Source organism: Lissotriton vulgaris, chromosome 5 (assembly GCF_964263255.1).
Source record: "Lissotriton vulgaris chromosome 5, aLisVul1.2, whole genome shotgun sequence".
NCBI lineage: Eukaryota > Metazoa > Chordata > Amphibia > Caudata > Salamandridae > Lissotriton > Lissotriton vulgaris.
This window is the reverse complement of record NC_141693.1, coordinates 285616768-285638246: the sequence shown is the minus strand read 5'-3', so window position 1 is coordinate 285638246 and position 21479 is coordinate 285616768. Positions and strand designations below refer to the sequence as shown.

The window sequence follows — 21479 nt, the reverse complement described above, 5'->3', positions numbered from 1 at the left end:
TGAGACTCTTCTCTTGCCTGTTTTGGGTCGCGGCCGACTCTGTCTTGAGACAGTGTGAGGGAGGACACTGTGCGTGGTCTTTGGGCCACTGCGGGGCTTTGCTGTGGTGGTGGAGACGTGGGTGCTCTCCTACCTGCGTTCACCCGTGCTTCTTTGCGGAGATGTCTCCTGGGTGCTGTCTGTGCAATCCAGTTCACTGGTGCGGTTTTCTGAATGCTTCTGGCTTTGCGTGCTCTGTCTCATTCTTTGACGCTGTCTTCTGGCACTTGGGGTGCCTGTAGTGTGGTTGGTGGTTGTGCCTGTTCACCAATAGGGGTGGGTGATGCAATCTCTTCACTGGCGGCGGCGTTGGGCAGCCACGTGTGGCGCGTGCTCTGCACCAGTCTTTCTTGCACTGTCAGTGAGGGCAGCTCCCTTGAGACGTTGCAGTTCTCACTGGTCGTCCACTCTTGTAAGTGGGGTTGTCTTGGGTGTTGCTGCTTGAGTTTCTTGCAGTTCCTTGCGGGGGGTTTGTCAGTCTTCCCCTGTACTTTGCAGAGGTGACAGGCGGTGCTCTTGCCTATATGATGCTGTTTTGTGCTGGTGCAGCTTGGGGCACCTTGGGGCTCGAGTGTGGCATTCCCCTGGAGACTTCGCTATCTTCACAGGCCGTTCACACTTGCAAGGGTGCCGGGAGGGCCGCTCTATGGGCATTCTTCTTGGAGGGCACGTCTTGTTGTGTCCAGTGGAATCCGTCTCCGCTACTGGGCGTGAGCAGGTAGTCTTCCTGGTGATGAATGTGCGCACTCTGAGATCTGCTGACTGCTGTTGCTGATTGGTTAGCGGGATGCTGTGTGGTGCCCTGGTGCAGCTGGTCCGTGGGGTACAGTGATGCTTCGCTGATCGCAGGTCTGCATCCGTTGGTCACGGTGGGCAGTTAGTGTGCTGGACGGCCACTTCTGGCAGGGCAGTGGAGTGTCCGGGTTTCTCTTTCAGCCTCTAGTACTGTTTGGGTTGATGGTCGCGGGGTACAGCTGGCTAGTTGCTCTGGCTAGGCAGTCAGTCTGTCCCTCAGCGTGTGGTATCTGGGTAGCCACCAGGTGGCGCTGCGGCCTTTGCAGTGGCTTGCCCTGAATGCTGCAGGTTGAGGGGGCTGGGAGTGCGGGTGCAGTGACCGTCCTTGGCCACAGTGCGGGGGTATGTATGTATGTATTGGCATTTATATAACGCACTACTTACCCGTAGGGTCCCAAGGCGCTTCGACCGCTGCGAAACCCTTCCTGGCTTCCCTGAGAGATGGTCTCTTAATGGGTATCTCCAGGGTGAGACCAGGCATCCCCGGCGGTCTGGTGGGGCCGTTAGTGAAGATGAGGCAAGCTAATGCCCAGAGTTGCCGAGTGTGATCGCTGATCAGAGTGGGCACCGAGGCGAGAGAATTATCGAGTCCGCTGACCCTGGTCCAGAAACCTGCCGCGCCGGGAATCGCACCCTGGTCCCGGGCCGTCCTCTGTTCTCGGGTCTGCCGCCTCTAACCAGTGAGCCACACTCACTACTGGGGTCTACTGGTCGCAGAGGACCTGTGGATATCCCTGGCATGATGAGGTTGTCCTGCTATTGGTTTTGCCCTGCAGGCTGTTTCTTCCTCATGTGCCTGGTTGGTGTAGCTGAAGTATCACTCATGGTGGCTAAGTGGCAGTGCAGTGTGTGGCAGTCTCAGAGTCCGACAGCTTCTTCTGGACACTGCCGGCTTCTCCTCTTCCTTGGCTGCAGCGGTGGCCTCTGGCTGCTTTCTACCTCTCAGCTGGGGCAGACTGGGACCTAAAACACAGGATGTCCCCCTTCTCATACCACCGGCCAGTGCGTGTGTCAGTTGTGTGCTTTCAGGTGGAATAGGGAGCTCTAGCCGCCAGGTGACGCTGCAGCCACTTGTCCAGGCAGCAGAAAGGAAGGCCCTCAATGTGGTCTGGAGGTTGGACAGAGCAGAGAAGCTCACCGGCAGGTAGGGAGTGCTGCCGTCTGCTTTGTTCAGTGCTCAGGATTGCTTCTGTGTGCACTATCGCAGGCCCTGGCAGGAGGTGTGAGCCTGGCGGGTGCTTGTCGCAGGCTGCTGGGTTGCTCGCATCTTCCTCTCAGCCTTCAGTGCGTGGGGCTGATCAGTGGCGGAGTTCGGCGCTGGATTAAGGCGCCTGCTGCCAATTAAAGCCTATGGCCGCGCGCCTACCTCTGGACTGTGCTGGTCGCCTTCAAAAGGTAGGGGGGCACCGTCGGGGCGTCGCACATGGGCTGGCTGCTCACAGCTTGCTGGCAGTGGCGCTTTGAGCATGAACAGAGTGGCGTCCCGGCTCATTCGTGCAGCATGCTTCATACCAAGGAAATGCGTTATATAGAACAGGGTTAACCCAATAAAATCACAGGGACCTGGGTAGATAATTGTTACAAATAAGGGGGGTCCCAGACTGGAAGAAAAAGAATTGGAAGGATAGAAATAAGATGAGATACAGAAACAGATCAACAGTACAATGTTTTTATTCACACAGTACTACAAACCTTATTAGTGGTTATACGTTATACATCCTAAAATTTTTAAGAATAAATGTGCCCACAAGTGGAAGGAGGGAAGGGAGGGGAAGGGTAGTGTTGTGAACGAGTTTCGTGAGGAAAATAAAGGATACAAATTTCATTCAAGTGACAAATAAATCAAATTCTCTTGGTTTGTAGATGCAATTTATTTGGCTATTCCCTTATTATGGGGCCACATTAGCCTTCAAAGATCAAACCATTTCCAAAAAACCAGGCTTCCAATACAGCCGTACAAATCCTGCTAGCGGTAGAAGCTGGTGTCTAAGGTGTAGCCAGTCTACGTTTCGACCCAAGTTTATGTAGGGGTAGTTTCCTTACGGTGCAGGTCTTCGTCAGGACAAAAGGAGAGGTGGGGGTTGAAAGTGGGCAAACCTACTATCCGTGTGGTGTACTCATAAGAACACGGGAAAAGAACTCTTCTTAATCGCCAAAGAAGCAAATCATCAGCCCGCGCGGGGTCAATATCTATTAGATAAGATCAATCAACGCCGTTTAAGCGGTGGGGCTCCATGGTCTAAAAGCGAAAGCTTGCGAAAAAACAATTGTCTCTGCTGATCGTCGTCGCTGGGGGCCGGTATCATCTGACGCGTGAGTCAAAAAACAGAACGGACCAGCGTGGAGGCTCAATCACTGCTCAGTGCCACATAATTACACTGAATTCAATGCAACATTCACTCCAAATACCACTCAGTGCCACATAATTACACGCCACATAATTACACTGCACTCAATGCAACATACACTCCAAATACCACTCAGTGCCACATAATTACACACCACATAATTACACTGCACTCAATGCATCATACACTCCAAATACCACGGAGTGCCACACAATTACACGCCACATAATTACACTGCACTCAATGCAACATACACTCGAAACAATACCAATCAGTGCCACATAATTACACAACACATAATTACACTCTACTGAATACAACATACACTCCACACAATACCACTCAGTGCCACATAATTATATGCTACATAATTACACTGCGCTCAACGCAACATACACTCCAAATACCACTCAGTGCCATATAATTACACTGCATTCAATGCAACATTCACTCTAAATACCACTCAGTGCCACATAATTACACGCCACATAATTACACTGCACTCAATGCAACATACACTCCAAATACCACTCAGTGCCACATAATTACACACCACATAATTACACTGCACTCAATGCAACATACACTCCAAATACCACTGAGTGCCACACAATTACACGCCACATAATTACACTGCGCGGCCAGGGTGACTGACTCCGGAATCTGAGGATCACGGTTCGATCCCTGGCACCGGCGGCAGGTTAGCCCAGCACCATGCAACTCTGGGCAATAGCTCGCTTAATCTTCCTGACGGCCCCCAGCGCCTAGAGACCCTTACGGGTGAGTGTGCGCTTTACAAATGTGGATTATTATTAGACACTCCAAATACCACTCAATGCTACATAATTACACGCCACATAATTACACTGCACTCAATGCAACATACACTCCTGATACCACTCAGAGCCACATAGTTATATGCAACATAATTACACTGCACTCAATGCAACATACACACCAAATACCACTCAGTGCCACATAATTACACACCACATAATTACACTCTACTGAATGCAACAAACACTCCACACAATACCACTCAGTGCCACATAATTATATGCTACATAATTACACTGCACTCAATGCAACATACACTCCAAACAATACCACTCAGTGCCACATAATTACACGCCACACAATTATATTCTACTGAATACAACATTCACTCTTAATACCAAGAAGAGAGAAAGGGCAAGAGTCGGCACTCCTGTACCCCAGTCATTCATAAACAACAACAGAGGAGTGACTAAGTGAAAAGCTAATTAAACAAAATGTGCTCGAAAGAATTTATATTGTTGTGTCTTTTTTTGTATCTCTATACTGTACGTATAAAGGTGTGCACAAAACGTCATACACACACCCACATGCACAAGCATGAAGTACTTTATCTCTATCTCCCCTTAAGGAACCAAAACCCCCTTTGAGGAGGACACCTCCCAAGGCAACTAATATCCCAATTATTTCGCAGGAGGGAAGGAAAAATCTTTCTTTTTTATGAAGGACCCTCACTCACCACTAGTTGGTGACATGCTTCATCATTGGGTCCCCACTGGGGTGGCCGAATACCCCCCCAGCGTGCTACAACGCCTGATTACAGCGGAGCGGGATGTGGTGAGTGCAACAGTGCCCAAATTAGAATGTGATTATAACTATGTGTGCAGAATTAAAAAATGCGAGATTGTAGCCTTTACAAAAGTCTTTAATAATGGCCAACCTGCATTGGATTAAAAACAAAGTGGACGGACTACCAAGGTTCTGTGCTAGGGAACCTGAGTCCTTTAAATATAAAAAATGGTCAACATGTTTCTGCTGGTTTTAATGGAATTTGCTCAGCATTCGTCAGGACCTATCAGAAAAGTCCTCCAGTGGTGTACGCACGCTAAGGCGCACCCTCCCGTGAGGCTCTACGTGTGAAAAAATATCTTATTTGATGGTTTCACGGTCAGTATCCGTGGTTATTCACTGCAATTTTCAGGAATATACAAAAAACTTAGCAGATGAAATAGACTCGCCCCTTCGGTGAGGACAGCGCAGGTTCACTTCACGCGGTGTCTCTTTAAGCACTCGCGACTCCCCGCGGTATACCTGCTTTTCACACATAGAGCCTCACGGGAGGGTGCGCCTTAGCGTGCGTACACCACCGGAGGACTTTTCTGATAGGTCCTGACGAACGCTGAGCAAATTGCATTATAACCAGCAGAAACATGTTGACCATTTTTTATATTTAAAGGACTCAGGTTCCCTAGCACAGAACCTTGGTAGTCCGTCCACTTTGTTTTTAATCCAATGCAGGTTGGCCATTATTAAAGACTTTTGTAAAGGCTACAATCTCACATTTTTTAATTCTGCACACATAGTTATAATCACATTCTAATTTGGGCACTGTTGCACTCACCACATCCCGCTCCGCTGTAATCAGGCGTTGTAGCACGCTGGGGGGTATTCGGTGACCCCAGCGGGGACCCAATGATGAAGCATGTCACCAACTAGTGGTGAGTGAGGGTCCTTCATAAAAAAGAAAGATTTTTCCTTCCCTCCTGCGAAACACTTGGGATATTAGTTCCCTTGGGAGGTGTCCTCCTCAAAGGGGGTTTTGGTTCCTTAAGGGGAGATAGAGATAACGTACTTCATGCTTGTGCATGTGGGTGTGTGTATGACGTTTTGTGCACACATTTATACGTACAGTATAGAGATACAAAAAAAGACACCACAATATAAATTCTTTCGAGCACATTTTGTTTAATTAGCTTTTCACTTAGTCACTCCTCTGTTGTTGTTTACAACATTCACTCCTCATAATACCAATCAGTGTCACATAATTACATGCAACATAATTATACTCTACTCAATGCAACATACACTCCAAATATCACTCAGTGCCACATAGTTACACACCACATAATTACACTGCACTCAACGCAACATACACTCCAAATACCACTCAGTGCCACATAATTACACACCACATAATTACACTGCACTCAATGCAACATACACTCCAAATACCACTGAGTGCCACATAATTACATGCCACATGATTACACTCTACTGAATGCAACACACACTCCCCACAATACCACTCAGTGCCACATAATTATATGCTACATAATTACACTGGACTCAATGCAACATACACTCCAAACAATACCACTCAGTGCCTCATAATTACACACCACACAATTACACTCTACTGAATACAACATACACTCCACACAATACCACTCAGTGCCACATAATTAGACGCTACATACTTACACTGCGTTAAACGCAACATACTCTCCAAATACCATTCAGTGCCACATAATTACACGCCACATAATTACATTGCACTCAATGCAGCATACACTCCAAATACCACTCAGTGCCACATAGTTACACGCCACATGATTACACTGCAGTCAATGCAACATACACTCCAAATACCACTCAGTGCCACATAGTTACACGCCACATAATTACACTGCACTCAATGCAACATACATTCCAAATACCAATCAGTGCCACATAATTACACGCCACATAATTACACTGCACTCAATGCAACATACACTCCAAATACCACTCAGTGCCACATAGTTATATGCAACATAATTACACTGCACTCAATGCAACATACACACCAAATACCACTCAGTGCCACATAATTACACACCACATAATTACACTCTACTGAATGCAACACACACTCCACACAATACCACTCAGTGCCACATAATTATATGCTACATAATTACACTGCACTCAATGCAACATACACTCCAAACAATACCACTCAGTGCCACACAATTATATTCTACTGAATACAACATTCACTCCTCATAATACCAATCAGTGTCACATAATTACATGCAACATAATTACACTCTACTCAATGCAACATACACTCCAAATATCACTCAGTGCCACATAGTTACACACCACATAATTACACTGCACTCAATGCAACATACACTCCAAATACCACTCAGTGCCACATAATTACACGCCACATAATTACACTGCACTCAATGCAACATACACTCCAAATACCACTGAGTGCCACATAATTACATGCCACATGATTACACTCTACTGAATGCAACTCACACTCCCCACAATACCACTCAGTGCCACATAATTATATGCTACATAATTACACTGGACTCAATGCAACATACACTCCAAACAATACCACTGAGTGCCTCATAATTACACACCACACAATTACACTCTACTGAATACAACATACACTCCACACAATACCACTCAGTGCCACATAATTAGACGCTACATAATTACACTGCGTTAAACGCAACATACGCTCCAAATATCACTCAGTGCCACATAATTACACTCCACATAATTACACTGCACTCAATGCAACATACACTCCAAATACCACTCAGTGCCACATAGTTACACGCCACATAATTACACTGCAGTCAATGCAACATACACTCCAAATACTACTCGGTGCAACATAGTTACACGCCACATAATTACACTGCACTCAATGCAACATACATTCCAAATACCACTCAGTGCCATATAATTACACTCTACTGAATGCAACACACACTCCACACAATACCACTCAGTGCCACATAATTATATGCTACATAATTACACTGCACTCAATGCAACATACACTCGAAACAATACCAATCAGTGTCACATAATTACAGGACACACAATTACACTCTACTGAATACAACATACACTCCACACAATTCAACTCAGTGCCACATAATTATATGCTACATAATTACACTGCGCTCAACGCAACATACACTCCAAATACCACTCAGTGCCACATAATTACACTGAATACAATGCAACATTCACTCCAAATACCACTCAGTGCCACATAATTACACGCCACATAATTACACTGCACTCAATGCAACATACACTCCAAATACCACTCAGTGCCACATAATTACACTGCACTGAATGCAACATACACTCCAAATGCCACTGAGTGCCACACAATTACACGCCACATAATTACACTGTGCTCAACGCAACATACACTCCAAATACCACTCAGTGCCACATAATTACACGCCACATAATTACACTGCACTCAACGCAACATACACTCCAAATACTACTCAGTGCCACATAATTACACGCCACATAATTACACTGCACTCAATGCAACATACACTCCAAATACCACTCAGTGCCACATAGTTATATGCAACATAATTACACTGCACACCAAATACCACTCAGTGCCACATAATTACACACCACATAATTACACTCTACTGAATGCAACACACACTCCACACAAATACCACTCAGTGCCACATAATTATATGCTACATAATTACACTGCACTCAATGCAACATACACTCCAAACAATACCACTCAGTTCCTCATAACTAAACACCACACAATTACACTCTACTGAATACTACATACACTCCACACAATACCACTCAGTGTCAAATAATTAGACGCTACATAATTACACTACGCTAAACGCAACATACGCTCCAAATACCACTCAGTGCCACATAATTACACACCACATAATTACACTCTACTGAATGTAACACACACTCCACACAATACCACTCAGTGACACATAATTATATGCTACATAATTACAATGCAACATACACTCCAAACAATACCACTCAGTGCCACATAATTACACACCACACAATTACACTCTACTGAATACAACATACACTCCTCATAATACCACTCAGTGACACATAATTATATGCTAAATAATTACACTGCGCTCAACGCAACATACACTCCAAATACCACTCAGTGCCACATAATTACACGCCACATAATTACACTGCACTCAATGCAACATACACTCCAAATACCACTCAGTGTCACATAATTATAAGCTACATATTTACACTGCGCTCAATGCAACATACACTCCAAATACCAGTCAGTGCCACATAATTACACGCCACATAATTACACTGCACTCAATGCAACATACACTCCAAATACCACTCAGTGTCACATAATTATAAGCTACATATTTACACTGCGCTCAATGCAACATACACTCCAAATACCAGTCAGTGCCACATAATTACACGCCACATAATCTATCTATCTATCTATCTATCTATCTATCTATCTATCTATCTATCTATCTATCTATCTATCGTCCTCACTCTATCTGTCTATCTATCTATCTATCTATCTATCGCCCTCACTCTATCTATCTATCTGTGTATCTATCGCCCCTCACTCTATCAATCTATCTATCGCCCTCACTCTATCGCCCTCACTCTATCTATCGCCCTCACTCTATCTATTGCCCCTCACTCTATCAATCTGTCTATCGCCCTCACTCTATCTATCTATCTATCGCCCTCACTCTATCTATTGCCCTCACTCTATCTATCTATCGCCCTCACTCTATCTATCTGTCGCCCTCACTCTATCGCCCTCACTCTATCTATCGCCCTCACTCTATCTATCTATCTATCTATCGCCCTCTATCTATCTATCTATCTATCTATCTATCTATCTATCTATCTATCTATCTATCTATCTATCTATCTATCTATCTATCCCCCTCCCTCTATCTATCTGTCTATCTATCTATCACCCTCACTCTATCTGTCTATCTATCTATCGCACTCACTCTATCTATTGCCATCACTCTATCTATCTATCTATCTATCTATCTATCTATCTATCTATCTATCTATCTATCTATCTATCTATCTATCTATCTATCTATCGATCTATCTATGTGTCTATCGCCCTCTCTCTATCTATCCATCTGTCTATCTATCGCCCTCCCTCTGTCTATCTATCGCCCTCCCTCTATCTATCGCCCTTACTCTATGTATATATCTATCTCCCTCACTCTATCTATCTATCTATCTATCTATCTATCTATCTATCTATCTATCTATCTATCTATCTATCGCCCTCACTCTATCTATCGCCCTCCCTCTATCTATCTATCGCCCTCCCTTTATCTATCTATCGCCCTCACTCTATCTAACTATCGCATCACCACAGCATCACTCAGCACCCCCACAGCATCACTCAGGGGCACCACAACATCACTATGCGCTACCACAGCATCACTGAACGCCACAACATCACTCGTCGCCACCACAACATCACTCAGCGCCACCACAGCATCAATCTGTGCAACCATTCAACAACAACTGGTTCAAATATGTTCTGTCAATGTTTCAAGCTTTATTACAACTGTCACAAAAAGATGTTAATATTTCACTTCTGTTCTTGGATTTGTCACAATAAAATACACTGAACATAATCTCCACAAAAGTTATTTACTAAAGTTTAAGCTATTGTCATTATAAATTACAATAACTTTTATTTAAGTATTAATTATTTAAAAAAATTAAAAGCCATGTTTATTTTTAATATCAATACATCTAAGTTACGTAAATACAACACATATTGCATTACAAATGCTATAGGTGCCACATTTGCGAAAGTTAAAAACTATTGGCATTGTAAATGACAAAGCTATTAATTTCGCTATTTCAAAACCAACACATAAATAAAAATGTGTCATTTACCATACCAATAGCTCAAACTTTCCTCATGCCAGACCTATTGCATTGCAAATGCTTGTTTACGTTTAAAATTGATTTTGCTCTTTTTCCTCATTTCAAGAATTTAACATTCAAACTCCAAGCTCCTGATTATCGTGTAAGTAGTTTAAGTATTATGGTTTTATAAGTATATAGACTCCCTCGATGGTTAAACTGAAAAAACAAATTCTGCTGGAATTGTAAGTATCCAAGTATTGCAAAAGTGTAGATGCCCCGAGTCAGACTAGCTCTTTATAAAAGTTTCTAAAATATATAAATATTATAATTCTGTAGGAAAATGACTTTTTTGCCTTTTTTCTTATTAATTATGGTTTTGAATAAAATGGTTTTATGGGTGTATATTTTGTTGAAGTCACTTGGCAAAACAAAAAATAAAGTAAAATGTACGTAACTGGGGTTATTGTATGATATATCTAAAAGCCTAATAGAACATTTTGAACAAATGAAAGCCATACAAAAAAAACCAACCCTATTTAACTGAAGTATTTTGTGGTGAAAAGTCTATAGTTGTGGAAATTCCTGTGCCCCATGCTGAGCAGGGCATTCTCCTCTGTCGCTGGATTACCAAACCTGCCTGTATTTCTCCAGTAGAACAGCTAGAGAGCAGTGCAGGGAACAAAACAGACAGAAGAAAAGAGCGAGCCATTCCCACAGACCAGTGCATTCAGGAGCACTGAAATCTCCCTTCCTGTTTTGAGAAGCGCTGGGAACTGTACATGGTATATTGTGAAAGCACATTGAGCGACTGGCACTGGAAGGCTGCGCGCGGGGGCTGCCGTTCTTTTGGACCCGGTTCCCGTGTTTTCGGGGGATTCTTTTCCCTAGCCTGGAGAGGAAAAAAAGAAGATTTTATTTTTGTCCCTTTTCTCGCCTGCCTCTCCTCCTCCCCCCTTCCCCTCTCCCATGGCGGAGACAAAAATCATTTACCACATAGACGAAGAAGAGACGCCTTATCTGGTGAAGCTGCCCGTCTCCCCTGAAAAAGTCACTTTGTCAGATTTTAAAAATGTCCTCACCAACCGCCCGGTGCACAGCTACAAATTCTTCTTCAAATCCATGGACCAGGATTTCGGGTGAGCGTTGCACTTGCTACTGTTTTTGAGTCTGCCTGTGTTTGTCTTTGTGCTTTATAGGAGGGGGAGGAAAAGGGAGCAGGAATTTTGTAAAGTGTCCAGTGTCCTTATGCACCGTCTACAACTGGGGACAGGGGTAGCAGTGTGTCAGCTTGCTTGCAGTCTGGAAAGCTTTGGTGGGGGGTGCTGGGGCTAAACACCTGTTTTCACCCTAATGTGTTCACTTTTATAAGGGAAAGCAACGCACACATCATTCGTGCTGTCATTAGTTTGCTTATTTTATTTTTACTAAGGCCAATATCAGTATTCGCATTTTGTATGCATGGGTGCGCGGTTTGTGGACTATAATGGAAGTAAACTAGACGTTTCTCTTAATTTTTTGTGTTCATGTGTGTGTCAGTTTTTTTTAAACATTTGCAACGGCAGGTGCATGGCCATTCAATCTATGAACGTGGGTGTTTATGCTTCATGTATTATTAATGTATATTGTGGCACCTTTTTAGCTAGACAGTCTGTTCACTCTCATTGCAGCCTGTCTGCCATGTGCAGTATTTACATTTTCTGTATTTAAATATGTCAGCCCTGTATGCATGTGTAATATGCACCGTGGTACACAAATCCCGTTAAGGGACCCATGATTCTCAGACTCGAGGCAGACTGTCAACCGTAATAAATCTTTTATTTTTTTGCAAAATCCGTTTTGGATATTTATTGACAATATTGTGAGCATTTGTGAACTTGGAAATGGTGACAGAAAATAAACAATAGTTGTCCCTGAAAAACATAATACACTGAAGCCAGGCCCCAGTCCAATCTACCTCCCACTCCATTCAAGGGAAACAGCTGTCAAACGGGAACGTCTTTTGTTATAGCGACGGCGTATTCTGTTAAATGTGGCAGCGAGAGACATGTGGGCCGGGCAAGCGGAATGAATGCAGACTTCACAATAACAAAAAGGCAATTTTTGGCTATGCAAATGACATTTGTGTCACCCTCAGGGTATCACAACAGCGCGTGAACTTTGTATCACACTCCCCTTTCGTTTACGATTCTGGAGTAAGATTTTAGAATGGTATGGTTGCCATCTTGCTTACTGTTTAAAAATCTACAGCCTGGCTTATTTTCATAGGGAAAAAAATATGGAAATGACGGTCGCTTGGTGAGGGGGTCTGCATGCCTGTGTCTGACAGAAAGTGCCAGATTTCCGGCGGTGTCAGCGCTTCCTTCCCGCCTCCCTTTCCTCTTCCTGACAAGCTTCCTCCGCCCTCTTACACCGTCTGCTGTCATATATGGCTAAGAAAAAAAACACACAGAGCCACGGAGGAAAATGTGACCTAAAAGGCATTTGTTTCCCTTTCCGACTTAAATACCATTTTGCAGGTCGGTGAAAAGTCAGAAAGACACAATACCTTCAGCTCCACCCCCAACGCCCTCTGGCCCCGCCTCCACGACCTAAAATGTTATATAATATGCCATTTGCTAAGAGATTTTCATTTTTGTTTTTTTCCGGCGTTTTGCTCCGCCCTCCCTCTGGGATGTCTCATTTGTGTTGCTCCCTTTGGTCTGGCTCCGTTCTTTACGGCAGGTGGACTGCTTTGCCGGTGGGCGATGGGAGCGTACCATTCGCACAGTATGGGGGTGATCCCTGTAATGTTCCTGGCGACCGACAGGAACCGTGCAGGGGCTGCCGGTGTCCTCGGCAGGCCCTGTATCAGCTGGCACTGCCGACACAAACAAACATGGCGGTGCTCCTCGGGGCAGGGGTGGGACCTGGGAGGAGGCAGCTGTCAGACCAGCAGGCTCTGGGCAAACCTCTGGCGTGTGGTGCTTTTCTCGGCACCTGCACCATGGGAGCGCGGTCAAATACCTGCTGCGAAGGAGCCCGAGATCACTAATGTTTGAAACACCCCCAACCACCCCAGATTTTCCAACAGAGCATTTTGCTGTCTGGGGTTTTTTTGGGGGCCGAAATGAAAACATACATTCCTTAAATGTAACGCGCTTTTGGCTTTATAAACCGGGTTAGTTGAAAGTATCAGCCACGATCTAGGGTAAAGCCCATTGAAAGATTTGCAAAGTGCTCTGCAACATGCGCTGCGATGAGGCCTGCTGACCATTTCAGTGCAACCCATCATAAGTGCAGGAATGGAAACCAAGGTCAACCCGGGTTACCGCCTGGCCAATGTAAACCAGAACTTTAGAGACATTTCAAACCAATAACAGCTGGTTCTAAACCACAAAATTTCCAATAATTGTTTTTCCAATGAAAAATTCAAATGCATTCTGGGTGTTGTAGTTTTGGTTTGCTTCCATTGAACTCATTTGAATAATATACATGAGAGCAATGAATTGTAAGTAAAAAGCACAGGACTGGAAACAGTGCCTATGATGACATTCAGTTAATATAGACTGGGGGGAGGATATGTGTCTCCGTGGGGCTCTACCCACCTTTATTGGCATGGATGAGCACTCTTTTGAAAATATTTTAATTTCTGCTCCTTTGTTACCTTGGTGATTTCAAAGTTCGGTCCATTCATTTTAGTGATCATAATCCCCTATCATTTTCTTTAACTCCTGGCCCCTGCCAACAAATACAAGTTAACATGTACCCTAGGTCTGAGCTTGTCCATGGTCAAGGTCGCAGGCTTCACTGGGCTGATTTAATTCCTGAAGCTTTTTCGAAATTTTTTATTTCAGGTTGCTTATACAGATTTTTTTAAATTGTGTTGATATCAACTCTTTGTGACATTTTATTATTATAATGTAATCTGCCTACATATAAAAATACTTACAATTATCCCTTGCAAGTGTAACTCGAATAACTCGTCTTAGTGGTTTGATGATGCTTGTTCTTTTTCCAATTGTAAGCATATTGCTGCCTTTAAACAAATTATCTACTTTTGCACCGAAGTGTCCTTCAGTAGACGTAGTAAGAAGTAACAATTAAAGAGAGAAGACCAGCTATTGGTGGGGGGGGGGGGGGGGGGGGGGGGGTAGGATTGATTAAATCAAACTAGTCCACTAAAATATAGTAGTGTTTTTTAGGCTGTTTACAAATTCCCCCATTTGACTCTCCCTCCCTTGGCTGTTATTTCCAAGCGGATGTTTGGGTTTGGCATTTTTCTGGTGTTCATGCCGATACCTCGACCAGTCTTTACAATGATATTTTTTTCTTTATTGGAGGCGGGCTCTGGGATTTTCTTTACCTTTGAGGAAGTGTCAAAGGCGATACCTAAAAATCCAAAGGGCCAGGCATCTGGTCTTGATATATATTAGCACAACCTTTTCTTCAGGGACTCTCCTAACTATGACTTCAAAAGCTGCTGTTCAGTCCAGGTTACCTTCCTGCGTGACCTCCACTCGAACTTTACTGCTAGAGTGAGATATGGAGAAGGTACTGTACTGAATCTTTTAATCTTCATGGGAAAAGGTTCGTGGGGGAAGGAGGGGGGTGGGGGGTTGTCAAGTGTGTATATTGGCACACTTTCTTTTTACCTTCTACCTTAATCTACTGGGGAAAGCTTGTATTTCTGAAAGGCGGGATATGCCTTTAGTAGACAATCGCCCTGTTCCAGCACCAATGCATGCTGGCAGTGCTGTCATACTATCTAGAATGGCTACCAGTCTTAACAATTGTTAGATTCTTTTGTATCATTTATGAACAGGTTAGAGCTTAGTACTAATTTTCCAACTCGCATATCGTGATTTTGGACCCTAAATCTACTTAGTACAAAGTTTTTGAACTCAATGATTTGTCTTATTAGTAAGGTTAAATCTTTTTCTACTCTGGGAATGTATTTAGATGCATCTGATAATTGGACCAGTAATTAATTTAGCAAAGTACAACTGTTTTGCAGATCCATTTCCTTACTGCCTCAAGGTTGGGTAATAGGCCCATCCAAGCTGTGAGTAAAATCTATCACAGTAAATGTGTTCATATTTCAGTATAGGGCTCTGTTATTTGGGGCTATATGAGCACACGTTATCTTCAAATCGAGGAAAATAGTTTTTAGACTACTTTTATCTTTACCTCTTAGCTGTTTATATCATTTACCTGGTGATCTGGGCCAGGGATGTATCGTTTCTCTCATTAATTTACACCATCTTTTACTTTGGCTCTCTGCTTGGGTCAAACCTAATACTGACACACACAGAGCTAATTATCATTTATTGTCTCAGGCTTGGATTGACTTGTACAAATTCCTTGGCTCATCAGGTCCACTTTTTTGGATTTTTGCCTCCCAAACCTGTTTTTTTAAATCTAGATCGAATGTTAAAGCAGATCTACAATTGACTAGAACAGCCTTTTTAAATTGTAGGTCTACCCTCAGGGAAGAATTCAAATTGAATAAATCCTCTGTCAGATTTTATGTTCACCCAAAAAGAGTACCCTGTTTAGAAACTGATTTGACATTTGTGGTTACCCGTGGATCTTGTTTTTGGTAACAGATTTAGAACACATTTTTTGCACTGTTTTCAGAGTGTTCCTAAAGGTTGGTCGCATGTCTCTATTCTTAGTCCTTGCCAATATGATTCAATTTCTTCTTATGACACATTGCACTTTATTATATATTGTGGTTTGTATAAACGGCTACGTAAGTGTTACCATGTTCTGCTACTTAAACTGAATTTGACACATGTTCGACCAGCTCTTATTTACTTGCAGATGTAGTCAGACCCGCATGCTTTTTTGTGGTTCCAAGTTATCTAATAGGTGCGGTTGTTGTGAGGTCCACATTAAGCTTTTAGTTTTTGTATATGAAAGGTAATTGTGATTATACATGAACTGTCAAGCCAAACCGAAAAATCCATGTAGGTTAATAACTGCCCTCCTCCTATCTGTGCTGCTGCCAGACAAACCAGCCATAAGTTATCGAGTTATCTAAGACACTTTGATAGCATGATATTGGCATGCCTGAGCACCTGAAAGTTCAACATAAGGCAGCTGGATAAATAAACAAAATGATCACAGCTATGCAGAGGGCAAGCACTTTTTTGTGGAAGCACGCCCAATCGAAACATGTACTCCTGGATCCCAAGATTTGTGTGGAGCAAAAGCCCCACTACAGTAATGCTAACAGCTGACAGCTGCACTGCCAAGCCAGACCATCAGTCAAATATATTATTGTCTTCTATATTCTTTCCCTTATTATTCCTGACATCACAATATTGTTACATCATAAAATAAAATGATGGACGAAGTGTTGAAACTTTACAAACTCTCACCCACAATCACAGATCTGGGTTTAATCCATTGTTATTTTGCTTGCCATTTCACCCCAGTTTGGACCCAGCCATATGCAAATCAGTCTCAACCCTGCTCCCCAAGGAAACAGTCCCGCCTGAACTGCCAAGCCAGGTCCTCCCTGGACTGGAAACAAGCATTCTAACTGGAGTTGCATAGTGAGCAAAAGGACGATGGATTTAACCCAGATCTCTTGACTTGGGGACGAGTGGTTCAAAAGTTTCAACGCTCAGTGCAGAATCATATTGTGTTTGCTATATTTGCCAAGGGTATCCCCAGACGTGGGCCCTTTGCTGGCGGTGGCACAGGATTCAAGCTAGCCTGGCTCATGAGGGGTGATACCCTGAAACTGGTCCCAGGATGCTTGTCTACGGTCCAAGGAAGACCTGGCCTGGCAGTTTGGACTGTACTGTTCCCATGAAGAGCAGGGTTAAAACTGATTTGCGTATGGCTGGGTCCAAACTGGGTTGTCATAGTGAGCAAAAGAACAATGGATTTTACCCAGATCTCTTGACTGGGGGTGAGTGGTTGAACAGTTTGAGCACTCTATCCATTATCTTGTTGTGTCTGCTATCACAATATTGTTAACATGACATTTTTGTGTCATGATATTTTTTCCACGATAATTTGTCGGAATACTTTTTAAAATATTGCCCCTCTACTGTTGTGAAGCACAGTTCCTTACACAGCTTCTTCTGCACGATCTATGTCTGTCTACCCACATCTGACCTTTTTTGTTTTTATTGTACATGCGCGCAAATTGTCATAGTGCCCTGCTGTTACAATATTTTCTCACATAGACCCTCGTTGAATATGTTTAGAGTCATTAGAAACAGCTCTCTTCAAATGTTCAACTCAGTTTCTTCTTGACTGTTTTACTTTGCCAGACCCAATATTTTCTTTTGGCCATGGAGATAGCGAGAGCTCTCTTGGATGCCAGGTTGTGAAAGACCCTATATGGTCTATACCAAGAAGTTTTAGTGGGCTAAGAGCCCAATGACTGGTTTCGTGTGCTGGCTTTATTGTCATTCTCATTTGTCTGCTTCTGATTCAATGGATTTACTTCCTCTTCCTGCTTGTCCCTACCCTGCAGCTTAGTTTCTTTTATCTTCCTTTTCATTGGCTGACTTCTATCCTTCCACTGTCCTACTGAACGGTTTGTTTCTTAATTTGTTAAGCACTCCACGAGAATGCATGTGTTTCTCTCTTTATCTCCTGTTCTACTCTGTCATGTGCAATGCTCTGTGTGTCTCTTTAATTAGTGCTTCTTCCCCATGCACCACATTTTTTATTGATCGCTTTATTGTGTGCTACTTTCCTCTTTCTCCCCACTCAGTATTGTTTTTATTTTGTCTCCCTGCCTACTTCCCATTGTTTCTCTCAAATTCCCACCAAATACTGCACCATTGCTGATCTCCCTTGCGGTTCTCTTTTCTTTTTCTTTTACATTTTTGGACGACCTGGCAGTAGGTCCCTTAACATTATAAAAAGCACTTTTACGGAGTCAGATTTCATTAAAAAAAATTAACTTATCTTTCTTGGATTGGTAAATAAAAGAAATGGTGCCTGCGTCATTTCTTTGGCAAAGAATATGTTAATGTTAATATGTATTTGTAAGCGCTCGTACGCCCGGAGGCTTCATGGCGCTGTAGGAAATATGTAGGAATATGTGTGGTGAAGCATGTACGCTTGTGTGGTGATGCATGCATGCACATATGTCATCAAACATATGTGTACCTATGAAATGACGTGGCCACCAGCAACAATCGTGTTCTTGCAGCTTTTTTGTTTTGGCCAATACTACAAGGCATCTGTAAAAATGCTTTTGTAACCGTTGCTTACAGTTCAATATAATGCTTCTTGTACATCGGCAATGAGTTTGTCAACATCAACTTATACAAAACTTTTGTCACCCAATAGCGTGTAGAAAGTCGTGCTTGGAACCAATTTTTGCGGCCTGGTACACATGCAATAACGTACGAATAACCATATAGTCTTGCCATAGTTCGTGCTAATCTCGGTGACACCATGTCAACTTAGCAATGTGTCAAGATTGGGCTTAGTAGTTATCGATTTGTTCTGCTAAGAATGGTGACCACCCTACACACGAATCTGACTCGAAATGGGGCACAGCCCTGGTAAAGACAGTGGCCCCTCCATTAAGTTATGGCACAAGTTGCCTTCGGAAGGTTAGCAATGCTTTTAGGCTAGCCTTTCGTCAACATGGTAACCAATCCACATAAACAAGAATGCATCTGTATCACAGTATTTTTGATATGTGAAATGGTTCCATTTTTGGTACATTGTAAATTTCTTCGGTTATACTTTCAAATGCATATTGTTATTCTATAACCCAGACATATAATAATTTTTCTTAACAGTCCCGCAAAAAGGATATTTTTGCAGAAAAATTATGTACAAATGGCACATAATATTCATCTAAACACGTGTAATTTAAAAATGTGTTCCTTATTTACTCTAGATGATTAATTATTTGTGGTTCCTAATGGTTGTGTTCTCGAGTACCATTCTTTTTAGCTTACAGAATTGCCCAAGTACACTTCATTGCAATTCACATTTGTCCAACTTACACATCAGTCCACAATCAATTATTTTCTTTACTCCAGACCATCTCAATCTGGGCAACATTTAATTTAGCTTGGGTAAAGAGACAGCTGTCAACCGATTCATTGCCATGTATAGCTCTTAAAAGGACACATCACCTGAGAATATGATTTTTTCACTTGTTGGCAATTATTTCTTTGAAAATCTATTCTGAAGTTTCTATTGGCCCCTTTACCACTTCTAGACCCGTTTTTTCGCAACTTTCCTTTGTTAAATATTGATTTGCTCATCTCTTTTTTATGTTTTAAAGGAATTGTCCCATTCCTCATTTTACATTTTGTGTAGCCAAACTTTTTCAAAACCCTAATTTATTACTGGAAATCATCAGCAATGTATGTGGTTCGTTACATATGATCATCACATAATTCTCGAATTTTACGGACTTGCTTTTCTGAATCTAGCTTCATTTTCAAGTCTCTTTTATCAACACACCCAAAACAAGATCTCCTTTCTCATTATCTAAACTTTCAAACCTGCAGTTCTTTCTTGAAGTTTAAAAAGGCCTTGAAGTATTCAAAAAAATGTGTTCTGATACTGTCATGCCTTCAGAGAGTTATCAGTTTTCTTTAATAATTTTCCAGTTGTCGTGTTAATCCTTTGTTTGCACAATAGTTCTAAAGTGAAGGTATCCTTTGATCTAGAGTCACCCAATACTCACTTTTGCACACTCACTATCATTCTATCATTTGTCGGTTTATTGTTAGATTGTTCTTGCTTTTCCTGTTCCATTTGTTCTTCATCATCACAATTGTCATTATCTACTTCATTCCTTCATAATGCGTGCTTTACTTTTTTTCACACTCTTGAACTCCAGATAAGCTATAATATTGTGCTGGCTCCCCACACTTTACCTAATGCATGACGATTATCAGTCCCTCCCATTCATCCTTACATTCATCTCACTGTGATGTCTACTGGTGTGCCTTTTACTCTGCTTCGATTTTGATCACATTATCATCAGATAACGTCTCTACATTTGCCGTTCATTATTATACTATTTTGTGTAATTGCTACTGGATGACCTACAGTGATGTCCTTGATAATCCCTAATCTGGCTTTCACCATCATACTGTTTGTATTCATTATTAGCATTTTTGATCTTCAAATCCTTTAAATTGGCATGTTGCTGCTAATCGTCTAAACACTACCACATACTGGTCAATGGATTCTTGTCTTTTGTTATCTTCTTAAGTAAAACGTGCCCCCTTCTGTACCACTTTGTAATAGCATTTCCCTTTTCCCATTCCTTTGCTGAAAATAACTCACACTTCTGTTTTCTTTGGGACCACACAATACTGAATGTAAGTGGGCCTTTTAAAAAGGCATTGTACGTCCTGCAAGTTGTGTTTCTTTATTTTAGAATGTTTTCTGAATGCTGTTGGGTATGTAATTGCATAGTGGTAATCTGCTGAGAAAACAGTACCAGAAATATAGTTGGCTGAAGACGAAAACTTTGCCTACGATATGATTGTTGTTTATACTGTGTCATAGTATTTCTGACATGCTGAGTCACATACATACCAAGCAAAATGGGACGCATCGTGGACTCTGCATAGGTCTAATTTGTGTTGTTGTTTGGGTGCTGGTGTGCATGACCACACTTCAGTAGCACCTGAATATGGTGCAGGCCTCGGGATGCTTTTTTGTTGCCCTCACCATACTCCTTCCTGCCTGGCACTATATGGATGCTGATCCTGGGTGGTGCATTTGTAAGATTTGGGGAATGTGGTGTCCTAAGAAATCCATATGTTCCGCAAACTTCGATGCTCTTGCATGCCAGTTGAG

General features: G+C 42.6%; 1 protein-coding gene across 2 annotated transcripts in view; it reads left to right on the top strand.

Annotated features, from left to right (window-relative positions):
• Window positions 1-11411: 11411 nt before the first annotated feature.
• The window catches only part of DVL1 (dishevelled segment polarity protein 1), a 668196-nt gene continuing 658128 nt past the window's right edge, over window positions 11412-21479 (top strand). For both annotated transcript variants that reach the window (XM_086921442.1, XM_086921440.1), the window contains exon 1: window positions 11412-11824. In XM_086921442.1, the coding sequence (XP_086777568.1) occupies window positions 11655-11824 (170 nt within the window). In that variant the 5' untranslated portion in view covers window positions 11412-11654. The remainder of the gene's footprint in view (window positions 11825-21479) is intronic.